The 12,976-nt window shown below is 40.8% G+C and overlaps 1 protein-coding gene across 1 annotated transcript in view; it reads left to right on the top strand.

Annotated features, from left to right (window-relative positions):
- The window catches only part of LOC119415374 (paired box protein Pax-6-like), a 66,795-nt gene that overhangs the window by 23,374 nt on the left and 30,445 nt on the right, over nt 1–12,976 (top strand). The window contains exons 6-10 of the mRNA XM_037682506.1: nt 1,294–1,446; nt 3,563–3,645; nt 5,962–6,112; nt 8,529–8,638; nt 10,258–10,399. Coding sequence (XP_037538434.1) covers nt 1,294–1,446; nt 3,563–3,645; nt 5,962–6,112; nt 8,529–8,638; nt 10,258–10,399 — 639 coding nt within the window. The remainder of the gene's footprint in view (nt 1–1,293; nt 1,447–3,562; nt 3,646–5,961; nt 6,113–8,528; nt 8,639–10,257; nt 10,400–12,976) is intronic.

Raw genomic sequence — 12,976 nt, 5'->3', positions numbered from 1 at the left:
CACAGTGTATCCTGATGCATGCTCAATAATCCAGGTTGCACAGTGTAGCGCTGAGAATCTTGGACAAAGTGTGTGGATGAAGGTCACAGTTGTTGTGAGGGGAAGGCTCATATGCTGCTGCTCCTCCTCCGTCAACCTGGGATTACAACAATGAAACAAAGCCGTGCTGCACCGCCGCTCCATGGGGAAACAACATGTTTGTGCATGTGTATGTTTGTGTGTGTGTGACAGAGGAAGGGAGAGGGTTGTCTGCTCTCATGTGCCTCTCTTTCTGCCTGACTGACGATGACACCGAGCAAAGGCTTCATTCTGTTTTGCAGCCTCTACCTTTTGGGGATAATGAATAATTAGGTTAGCGCCACAAAAACCTGGGTACCACAGGGACCTGGAGTCAAGCTACTGTCTGCTCAGAGATCCAATCTGAAATGTTGTTTTTGAACTAATGGGCATCTGAATTATAGTTTTATTTAGATTAACTACACTTTGCATTTGATGGTGTCAAACACCCAAGTACTTCGACAGGAAAATGTTTTTTTAATCTTTAAAATGTTACTTTTAGATCATAAATATTTACTGAAACATCCATCCATCATCTATACCCGCTTCTCATTTTCGGGTCATGGAGGGGTCACTAGTGTCCATATCCAGCTGTCACTGTGCGAGAGGCGGGGGACACCCTGGATAGGTCTCCAGTCCATCACAGGGACATCACAGGGACACATAGAGACAAATGAGACAAACAACCATTCATTCTCTCTCTCACCTAAGGACAGTTTAGAGTTACCAGTCAGTCTAACATGCATGTTTTTGGTTTGTGGGAGGAAACCGGAGTTCCCGGAGAAAACCCACGCAGCACGGAGAGAACATGCAAACTCCAGCCAGAAAGGTCCCAGCCGGGATTTGAACCGGCGACCTTCTTGCTGAGAGGCAACAGCTCTACCAGCTGTGCCTCAGTGCTGCAGTTTTTCTGTTAATACTTCAAGTTTGCCCATTTTAATTAATTTGAACATTCAAAAATTACCGCCAATGCCTTTTTTCTTATGTGCTTTGTGGCAGTCAGCAAAGCATCTATTTTAGATTATACTTTTTAAAATTTAATTTACAAATAAATCATTTTCATGCTTGTTCTTGAGCCTGAAATGTCTCACTTTGTTAACTAGAAACACTCATCACACTTTTCTACAGTCCTGCTGAATATAACACAAAAGCACCATTGTAATCTGACTGATGACGTTATCGTGTTTATCTTGTCTTTCTTCCTCCATGTTCTCCTCCTCTTCTCTCCTGGTGCAGATTGTCCTCAGACAGGTGGAGGCGAGACCAACATATCACTCAGTTCCAATGGTGAAGACTCAGAAGAGACTCAGATGAGGCTACAGCTCAAAAGGAAACTGCAGAGAAACAGAACATCCTTTACACAGGACCAAATAGAGGCACTTGAGAAAGGTACTTGTAAAATGTTGATTAAAAAAGTTACAACTACCTACACAACTACACTACAACCCACAACACAAAAGCATCCAAAGAGACAACACCTCTCCAACTGGGTTGCAATGGACTATCAGGTCCTCAACCAGAGGCCTGTGAGCTTGAGGTTCTGTTCTGTATCTTAGTTGCTCCTAGGACTGAGCTCTTCTGGACAGAGATCTCTGAGGTTGTTCCTGGGATCTGTTGGAGCCACTCTTCCAGTTTGGGGGTCAAAGCAACAAGTGCTGCAATGACCACTGGGACTACTGATGTTTTGACTCTCCACAACTTCTGTATTTCTTCTTTCAGTCTTTGGTATTTCTCCAGCTGCTCCTTCTTCCTGATGTTACAGTCTCTTGCGATGGCTACATCTATCACCATTGCCTTCTTCTCTTGCTTGTCGACCACCACAATGTCTGATTTGTTAGTCATCACCTGTTTGTCGTCTGTATCTGGAAGTTTTACAGTGTCTTAGCCCTGCCATTGTTCACTGTTCTTGATGGAGTGTCCCACTTTGAACATGGGACCTCCAGTCTATACTCAGCACAGATGTTCCTGTATATTCTTCCAACCAATTGTTTATTTAGCTCCAGTAATCCTTTGCCTATCTTACATCCTACTATTATATGGCAAACTGCAGCTCTTTGCACAGACTTCATCTTGGATATTGTCTGATATGGTAGACCCTATATTCTACTGTTCTTGTGTCAGAGGAAACTTTACAAATGCCACTAGAGCCTGGTTTATGTTTGGACTGTTTTTGTCCTGTTGAGCTCTCTGGATTTTTCAAAATAATAGCTTCATCCAAACCATCCACATGTCTGCTAGATCCCATCCCAACCAGGCTATTTATATTTCCCTTAATTAATAACCACGTCTTGGATCTGCTTAATTTGTCTCTAATAAACAGTTACGTACCACTGCACTCTAAAATTGTATCATTTAAACCTTTACTTAAGAAACATGACCCTGACTCAGGAATCCTAGCCAATTATAGATCTATATCTAATGTAGCTTTCATCTAAAAAATTCTAGAGAAAATAGTTGCAGGTCAGTTACGTGATCGTCTGCAAAGAAATAATCTGTTTGAAGAGTTTCAGTCAGGGTTTAGAGCTCACCACAGCACAGAATATGCACTGGTGAATGTAACTAATAATATTCTCATGTCCTCTGACGATGGACAGGTGTCTCCACTGGTCCTGTTAGACCTCAGTGCTGCATTTGATACAGTTGATCATAATATTCTATTACAGAGACTTGAATATAATATTGGAATTAGAGGAACAGCTCTAAATTGGTTTAAATCATATTTATCTGATAGATTCCAGTTAGTAAATGTTATTAATGAATCTTCTTCATACACTAAAGTTAGTCATGTAGTTCCTCAGGGCTCAGTGCTTGGACCAATACTCTTTACCTTATATATGCTTCCATTAGGTAAAGTTATTAAACAGCATGGGATAAATTTTCATTGTTATGCTGATGATACAGTTATATTTGTCCATAAAACCCAAGGAATCCAATCAGCTACTTAAACTACAAGCATGTCTTAAATGTTGCTGTTCGGCTATTTTACAACAGTCACAGCCCAGTGGGTATAAGCTTTTGATATGAGTAAAGTTTTCTTCATTCTTGGCTACATAACTGACTTGAACAAAAAACTCATTGCTCACAATTATATAGCCATAACCATAAAAAATAAACCAAAATATATTTCAACTGAAAAGTCTAACAGATTTCTCAAAAAATAGAAATTTGATCTCAATATACAATCAATAAACAGTTGTTTTTTTTTAGGCCAAAAAGTATATCAAAAATACCTAACCCTGAACTGGTTGGCACTTTTTGACAATTTGCACTAGTTTGTACTGTTTCATTAAACTGTTTAAATTATTATTTGTAAATGAGATATTTTATCTGTGATTGTACATCTGACACACAGTAAGGACATAGACAGCCCATTAGAGCTCCATGTTCCCAGTTTTTAAAACTGATCGACAGAGCTGGCATCGTTTCTGAATTGTGACCAGACGCTGCACGTATTTGAACAATAAACCATCCCTAATGAAATGCTTTGATTTTCTTTATATTCTAGAATTTGAAAGGACTCACTATCCAGATGTTTTTGCTCGTGAACGTCTTGCAAACAAAATAGACCTTCCTGAAGCAAGAATACAGGTAAGTTGTAGATTTTATCTTTTCAGACTGTTTTATACATGCACGGAGATGCAATGGTTATCCTTTATGATACAGTACTTACTGATAAAGAGCAATAACAAACTGTAACTGAAAACTTGACCATCAAAAATTCATTCTTTGTTGAAATCAGGTCTCTCTTGTAAATGACCCAGAGAAGGACGGAACAACCGAGTCAGAACCTCTCACAGAGGAGAGGATCACGAAGGAGAAAAACCGTCTTGAGTCAGGCAGTGAAGACTTTGTTGATGAAGAGGGTGATGTCCAGAACCACCCTGACTGGGCCAACAGAACCAAACATCCATTTCTGTTCAGTGCCCTGAGATAACTTCTGGTGTGACTTGGCGCTACATAATTAAACTGGAATCGAAACATTCTCCAGGGTTTTCAATTTCTCTGCATGAGTCTGAGGCTTGCAGTCCTGTTTGAAATTTGAACATGTTCAGAAACTTTGTTTTCTCCAAATAGTTCAAAAAGTTAGCTCTTCTCAAGGTAACTTCTCCCTGGGTTGAGTAGTTGGCTAAAAGCAAGTTTCCAGAATGTGCTTTTTTGAATATAAGGTATTTGAAATTTGTTGCATCAGCAGTACATCTCAAAACTGTTGGTGCGGGCACAGTGTGGAAGATGAGGGCAACAGAATAATGTGTGCAGCCAAGAACACAGTTTGTCATGTCAAACACATGAAAATAGGCCAAGAGTTTAAAAAACTGGCTGCTCAAAATGTGGCCATGAGGCTTAATGGTCACTTGGTTGCAAACACTCAAGATCAGTAAGACTGCTGCTGAAAATTCATGCAATGTCTTTCAAATTATTTACAGATTTTTTTTCAACTACTAGTTTCCAAACAGTCCAAATGACATTCCATGTATAAGAAAGAAACAAATTCAAGGCCACAGCTCCAAATGCCCAGGGGTTTAAACCACACCAGAGATCAAATAAAAATTATTATTAATAAACTGGTCCAAAGCTATACATTTTTAAATTGTAGCAAATTATTTCATAAATGTAGAGGCAGCTGACAAGGTGGGTACAAAGTGGGCTGAGATGAGTACAATGTGTACAGTATAGCCTAGAATACAGTTTTGACAACGATGCTTACAAAACCAGATCGTTCTTTTTGAGACACATCGCTCACTAGTGGCCCAGTCACGCTCTGAATGCAGCGGAAATATCACCTACTTTCTTGCAATTTTGTGTCACCACATAGTTTCTAAACTTACAGCCCAGTGAGAGAGACTACCTTAACAATCTGTGGATGGAACACCATCAGAGGATCATTGGTGCCCAACCACAAGACACACTGGTAGACACTGGGAAACTGTCAGTCTGAAAAAGGAGACCCCTTTGGCGTGGCTATGCCGGGGGTTTCTTGGGTTTTGCAGGCCTAATGGAAATCTTGATAAATCGTTCAGCAACTTCAAAAACAAAACCAAGGCCTTGGACTGGTGTCAAGTAGTGGAAGCAGGAATGAGGGAGAGTTTGAAGGCTCAGGGAAAGCAAGTCCAGTTTCCAGTGGATCTGTTGAGTTTGCACACCAATCTTGGTTAAGTGGAAAATGAATCAGTGAATAGAGTTCAGATCTCCGTTTAGCAAAGTCACTCTAAGAGCAGATCTTTCAATGTTGGAGGAAGAAATTAAACAAGAATGTTAATGGTGGCACAGTTGGCAGAGCTGTTGCCTCTCAGCGTGAAGGGTGCCGGATCGAATCCTGGTGGAGGGGCCTTTCTGGGTGGAGTTTGCATGTTCTCTCTGTGCATGCATGGGTTTGCTACATGTACTCTGGTTTCCCCCCACAGACCAAAAACATGCATGTTAGGCCGATTGGTAACTCTAAAGTGTCCCTAGGTGAGAGAGAGAGTGAATGGTTGTCTCGTTTGTCTCTATGTGTCCCTGTGATGGACTGGAGACCTGTTCAGGGTGTCCCCTGCCTCTCACACAGTGACTGTTGGACATGGGCACCAGTGACCCCCATGACCCGAAAAGGAAGAAACAAGTAAAGATAATGGATGGATGGATATATGGATGAGTGGATGGGTGGATGGACAGACGAATGGATGGAGGATGGATATTCAGGCAGGTTTTGCAACTACTGGTCTCAGCAAGAATGTGCTTTAGTCAAACCAAAGACTGTTCTCCTACAGTATCAGTAACCACTGACTGCACAACGTCCAGTCATGGATTCAAGTGTTGCTTTCTATCATAACTCCATGTCAAAGTGTAGCTAATGGTGATGTAATACTCCTGGATAATAACAATCCATCTGTTTGTCGTGTTTCTTTTTTATTTTGGCATGTGCAGGTTTGGTTTTCAAACAGACGAGCGAAGTGGAGAAGAGAAGAGAAGTTAAGGAATCAGCGTCGACAGTTGTCCAACTCCTCCAGTCATATTCCCATCTGCAGCAGCTTTAGCACCCCTGCTTGCCAATCTCTCCCGCAGCTGACTACACCAGGTGCTGATGAGAACATTCAATGAACAACTAACTACATTTTCACTGTTAACAACCAAACACATTATGATTTTTGGGGGGGATTTTGTTTTTTTTTTGCTGATAAAATTGTGCCTGAAAGAATTATTGCTGAAAATGAACTTGGTAGGACACAAGTTGACTGGTGGCAGCCAGTTCTTGCATCATCAATGCTTGGACTTTTACAGTATTTGTGTGTGTGGTGGTGGCATGAACCACCTACCATTTGTGTTCTGTCCAGGATTCAAGCTGGGGAAGCATCCTCACCATAGACCCAAATTTTAAATGTTCTGTTCCCTGAGCTACTTTTGTTATCACTTCTACCGTATGGCACGGCGCTCCATCGTGATGAAAAAAGTAACTGGTTGTTACCAAACTGTTCTTGAAGGGTTGTGAGAAGTCATGTTCAGAGTATGTTTAGGTAACATTTTTGTTTATGGGTGTGTTCTTAGGCAGTTCGGGAGCACAGTTGGTAGAGTTGCTCAGTGTACAGGTCACTCCGGTTCAAATCCCGGTCCGGGGGTGTTTGGGTGGAGTTTGCATGTTCTCTCTGTGCTGCGTTGGTTTTCTCCGGGTGCTCCGGTTTCCTCACACAGACCAAAAACATGTATGTTAGACTGATTGGTAACTCTAAATTGTCCCTAGGTGAGAGAGAGAATGGTTGTTTGTCTCGTTTGTGTCTATGTGTCCCTGTGATGGACTGGAGACATGTCCAGAGTGTCCACTGCCTCTCGCACAGTAATGGCTGGATATGAGCACCAGTGACCCCTGCGACCCAAAAAGGAAAGAAAAGAAAACGGTAAAGATAAAGGATGGATGGATAGATATGTTCTTAATTCAATTCAATTCAGTTTATTTATATAGCACCAAATCACAACAAAGTTGTCCCAGGGTGCTTTGTGGCATGGTGTGGAAACAATCATCTCATCTTGAATGTGAACAAAACAAAGGAGATGATTTTAGATTTCAGGAGAAACAGGAACAAGGTCCAACCCTATTTCCATCATGGGAGAAGAAGTGGAGGTGTTGGAGAAGTATAAATACCTTGGGGTTCACCTGGACAACAGACTGGACTGGAAATGCACCAGTGAAGCGTCTACAAGAAGGGACAGAGCAGACTGTACTTCTTGAGGAAGCTGAAGTCCTTCAATGTTTGCAGCAAGATGCTGCATATCTTCTATAAGTCTGTTGTAGAGATCCAAAAAAGTTCAATCTGGTCCTCTGGACATTAAAAAAATAAAAAACAAAGCAAAAAAAAGAAAAAAGAAACCTCCAGCAGAACCAGCTCAGGACAAGCGGCCATCTGCTTTGACCGGCTGGTTGAGAGGACAGGAAGGAGAGACAGACGAACACAGAATGGTAGGTCCAGGTGTAGGTGCAGGTGTACCTGAAAGACAAGTGAAGTTTGTGACCCATCACATCAAATCAGGGCTTAAGTCATGAATTGGTAAAAAAAAAAAAAAAAAACGAAGAGAATTTTACGATTCCTGGGTTTTGATTTCGAGATCATTCATGATTCACAGATCAACATCCATCCATCCATCCATCCATCCATCCATCATCTTTTATCCGCTTCTTCCTTTTTGGGGTCACGGGTCACGGGGGTCACTGGTGCCCATATCCAGCAATCACTGTGAGAGGGGTGAGGGACACCTGGACAGTTTTCCAGTCCATCACAGGGACACCCTGGACAGGTCTCCAGTCCATCACAGGGACACCTGGAGACAAATGAGACAAACAACCATTTACTCTCTCACTCACACCTAGGGAAAATGTAGTTACCATCAGTCTAACATGCATGTTTTTGGTCTGTGGGAGGAAACTGGAGCACCTGGAGAAAACCCACGCAGCACGGAGAGAACATGCAAACTCCACCCAGAAAGACCCCTGGCCGGGAATTCAACCAGCGACTTTCTCACTGAGAAGCAACAGCTCTACCAACTGAGCCATTGTGCTGCTGTTTGACAGGGATCCTTGTTAAATTACTTATTAGAAATCTTGATATACTTCAGCTATATAGTTGTGGTCACAAGTCTGCAACTTTTTGTTGGTCAAAAGTTGAAAAGTCTGGGAACCTTTATTCTAGACCCGGGGAGTCCCATCCTGGTCCTCAAACACCCATATTCTGCATGTTTAAATAAAAAAAAATCTGCTCAGACACACCTGATTTTAATAAATGGTTGATTATGGGCTTCTGCAGAGCATGAAAAGATAACTAACAACTGAATCGGGTGTGTTAGAGCAGGGAACCAGATAAAGCATTCAGGATAATGGCCCTCCAGCACCAGGATTGCACACCCCTGTTCTAGGCATTAAAGACAAATGAGTACTATTACAATGTGCTATGTTGTAACAATTTTCTAACCATTTGTGTTGTTCCATTCTGCATCTCTTTGTTTAGTGTCCTTTCCTTCAGGATCCATTCTGACAAGGTCCGATCAAGTTCTGTCCAACAGCTATGGCCTACCGGCAGTGCCCAGCTTCAGCATGGCTCCCAGCCTTCCCATGCAGGTCAGAAGGTTTTACAAGACTTTACAATTCAGAACGAGTGCTTCGTCTGTATAAAAGCACATCTTAGTCCAATGCATCTCAGTCAATGCCCCAGCTGCAATGCCATAAAATAGAGCACCAAGACTGCGCTGGTTATTTGTGAAGATATTGTCCAACTCTGAACCTCTAATTTGTGGAAGTTGCCTAGCACTAATTGTAGCAGTGAGTCATTGTGTGATAATTCAAAGGTGAGCAGTTTTAAAATACTGTATGTAACCCTTTCATTTATCTTTTAAATGTGTATGCATTCCTCCTGAGTGCATGGGGTGTCTCTAGGTACTCCAGCAATTCAACAACATGCATGTTGGCCTTCTGGTGACTCTAGAATAAACTTAAGAATAAGTAAGAGAAAAATAGTGTTATAAAAACACTTGTTACTGTTAGCAGCATGGTCCTGTTAGCAGCATGGTCCTGTTAGCAGTGTGGTTCTGTTAGCAGCGTGGTCCTGTTAGCAGTGTGGTTGACTCAACACAATCTGCTGGCTTCCTTCCTTAGCTAGATAACTATTACTAATTGGCTTTTATAATGTATGCAAATGTTTTTGTTCAGAGCCCTGAGATAACTTCTGTTGTGACTTGTCACTATATAAATGAACTGAATTGAATTGGTCCTCTTAGCAGCATGATCCTGTTAGCAGTATGATGATAATAACGACTGCGGCAACGGACAATGACTGCCCTGCAGAACCAGGTCCAGCAGACACAGAACATCCAAAGTTCCCTGCAGAACCAAACTGTTCTGTGGAGTTCGGTCCATGCAGGTAGAAGAAGGATCATGGAGACGGCTGCCATGACAGGCGGGAGCCTGAGGCGGGGATGAGGTTATGATTGTTGAAGTGGGCGTGGATGATGGTCCTTTATAGTGGAGCAGATAAAATCAGTTTTGCACAAGACTTGTGCAAAATGTGATACAAGCCCTTAATTGGGCTTGATTGTTCCCGAGAGTCTTCTGAATAATTTTACACAATTGGCCAACTAAAAATTCAAGCTGGTGAATTTATTAATATAATCAAATTATTATTATTAATTTACTAATATGTTACTTGCATAGTTCAAGGCTACTGACAGAAAAACAAAACGTCTAAAGAAGAAGCTTATTTAAATTGATCAAGGCTGTCATCCCCAGCAGACTAACAAACTGCAGACATTGCATCTTCCTTTATTTGTGGTTCAAGAACTTCCTTTACAAACAGGCCCAAACATGTTAAGATGGGCACCTCCACATCCCTCCCTATCATCCTGAATGCCGGTATGCCTCAGGACTATGTCCTTGGTCCCATCATGTTTATGCTGTTGTTGGAAGTATCCTCTCATTCTCTGACATCGTTTACTCAAAAGAGCCACTTTGACGGCAGGTGGCAATTTTTTACCAGTATTTTATACTTGCAAAGGTCAGATTTCAGGACAGGTAACGTGCACAACATATACAGTATATATGAACATACATTGATGTATGAAAATTAGTCACAGAAAAAAGCCATGAGTTGTGTTATCTGTTCACTTTAATATTTATAAATATGTTAATTTAATAGAAACACTTAATTTTTCATAAATGTTTAATAAGTTTTAATGTGTTTTCAGGCATCAAACCAGACTTCCTATTCCTGTATGTTGCCTAACAGCCCCAGTGTAAATGGTCGGAGTTATGACACATACAATCCTCCACATATGCAGCCAAACTTCAGCAGCCAGCCAGTGCCGTCCTCCGCAACATCGTCAACAGGTAGGAGGTTACTTTTTTAAACATTGTGTACAGTTTGAGTAATAAATAAGACCATAAAGCTCTGATTTCTCTTAGATAAAAGTAAACTATCAGTTAGAAGTATTTCATAAAAAGTTAATACACAAATTAAAACATACAAAGGTAGGGGGTTACGATGTGTCCTCAAACTTCTCTCCTTCCCAATTAGAGGTTTTTGCAGAACACAAAGGGGTGTGTGTGGGTGGGGTTGTGGTCTTTCTGCCCCAGTCTAGAACTTCTTTTAGCAGCAGTAACTCTGTAGTTTCTGTAGGAATTTATCAGTCTCTCACAGGATTGTTGAGGGGATTTGGCCCACCCTTCAAGCCAACATTGCCTTAATTCATTGAGGACTGCAGACGTTGGTTTCTGCGAAGCTCTCTGAAGGTTCCACCACAGCATTTCAGTCGAGCTGAGGACTGTACTGATGCAGCACCTTGATTCCTTTGTTTTTAAATCATTCTGTTTTAGAATGGTTGTTGTCTTTGGCATAATTGTCCTGCTGCATCAAGACTCAATTTGGTCCAAGCTTCAGCTGTCAGACAGATGGTCTCACACTGGCCTCTAGAAACTTTTGGTCTAGAGGAGTTCAAGTTCCTTGAGGTGTTTGTGCCGATAGTTGCCATCTTCCATTTTGGTGTGTGGCTGCATCTATGCGTAAGAATGTTTCCTTTCAAAAATTGCTTACTATGTCAAAATTCAAGATGGCTGCAGCTTTGTACGCATATACGTACACATTTTGAGCTGGATAAGTTCAGAATTAAGCAATAAGCCAACTTCTATTTTGGTGTGGAGCTACATTTAGATGTAAGAAAGTTTCCTGTCAAAAACTGGGTTGCCAAGTCAAAATACAAGATGGCCACCACCATATATATGTAAACTGACCACTCCTATTTTTATATTACTTAAAAGTATAGGTGCCTCACAGGGTTAGGGTGGACAGAGATTAATCTATGTTGGCAAAGGTCAGCATTGTTGGGGGTACCTCATCAAAACCCAGTGAGAACCTGCATTTGGAGTTTTGTTGTGGATCCCCAGCCCTGATATTTTTTTTTTTTATTGAAACCTTTATTTTACCAGGAGAGAAATCCATTGAGATTATTAATCTCTTTTACAAGGAGGTCCTGGGCAATGTGCACGGTGCAAACAAGCCATTACAAACACAGCAACACAGTCTTAAGAACAGTAACAGTAATATTAAAACATTTACAACAAATCATCTGGTAATAAGACATAAAATACAATGCAAGTTTGTTTTTAAAAATCACAATTTAAGACACTTCTACATTACAGGTGCAAGGTGTGATTGAAACCTTTGACAGTTTTTGTTGAAAACTAGATAAATGAATAAAAGACTCCAACCTCAACTTAAGCTGCACATCATTCCAAGACCACGTGCTGAAATAGGACAAACTCATCTTTCCTGACTCCGTGCACATGAAGGGTACCTTAAACCACAGACTGGTCCTGAAACTGTTCTGTAGTTAAATGAACTTGGAGTTGATCTATGATGGTCATTTTCCTAAAATGTATTTGTATATGAAAATATACCAATGCTTCATCTTTCAAATGTTGAGTGAAGTAAGTCCAGCAACTTGGGGATATAAAGAACGATGGTGAGTCCTAAAGGGTGAACCTGTTCTATATGTCAGAGCAGCACAGGAAATGGGGTCCAGTTTAGTTAAGGTAGTTGGGGAGTCAAATCTATAGATTGTGCCTCCATAATCCAACTGTGATTAAAAACAAACTTGTTACAAGCCGCTTACGAGAAGAAATGGAAAAACATGATTTCAGTCTATACAAAACAAAGTAAATTTTAGGTTAACGACACAAAGTCCATGCTCAATAATCCAGAATCCAACATTTTTCAGTCAGGTCATCTGGACTGCATCTGGACTAAAATTTAGTTTTTTTTTTTTTTTATTAGATATGTTATATGATGTTTAAAATTAAGATCTTTATCCAGCCAAATACCAATACATTTGTATGTGTCTACAAGCTCTATGATATCACCATTCATTGTTTTAATAGAAAGAATAGTTACCGCAGAATTTTAGGAAAACAATATAAATTTGGTTTTGATAGCATTCAGGACTAATTCTGAATCACGGAGAGCATTCTTTAAGGTGTTGAACTCAGTCTGAAGATCTGAGAGTACTGCATCTAGAGAGGGCACTGACAAGTATAGAATCTGCGTACATATGGTAAGATGAAAATTTAAGCTGATCACAGATTTGATTAATATGGAGTAAAAAGAGCAAGGGCCCTAAAATAGACCCTTGTGGGACCCCCTTGTTCAGTGTGACCGCATCTGACAAAATGGAGCCAAATCAAACAAACTGAATGTGTTTAGTTAAGTAGCTTTTAAACCAACTAACCATGTTTGTATTAAAGCCACGTTTTTGTATGATATTGATTAAGTAGTGATATGTAGGATCTTGGACAGAACACTAAACATCTGTGTTGCTCCACATAATAATATACATTATATCCATCCATCCATAATCTTTTACCTGCTTCTTCCATTTTGGGTCACGGGGGTCGCCGGTGCCCATGTCCACC

This window comes from Nematolebias whitei, chromosome 10, assembly GCF_014905685.2.
Source record: "Nematolebias whitei isolate Nwh7 chromosome 10, NemWhi1, whole genome shotgun sequence".
Taxonomy (NCBI): domain Eukaryota; kingdom Metazoa; phylum Chordata; class Actinopteri; order Cyprinodontiformes; family Rivulidae; genus Nematolebias; species Nematolebias whitei.
Note: the sequence above shows the minus strand (reverse complement) of the source record. Positions and strands in the feature narration are given on the sequence as shown.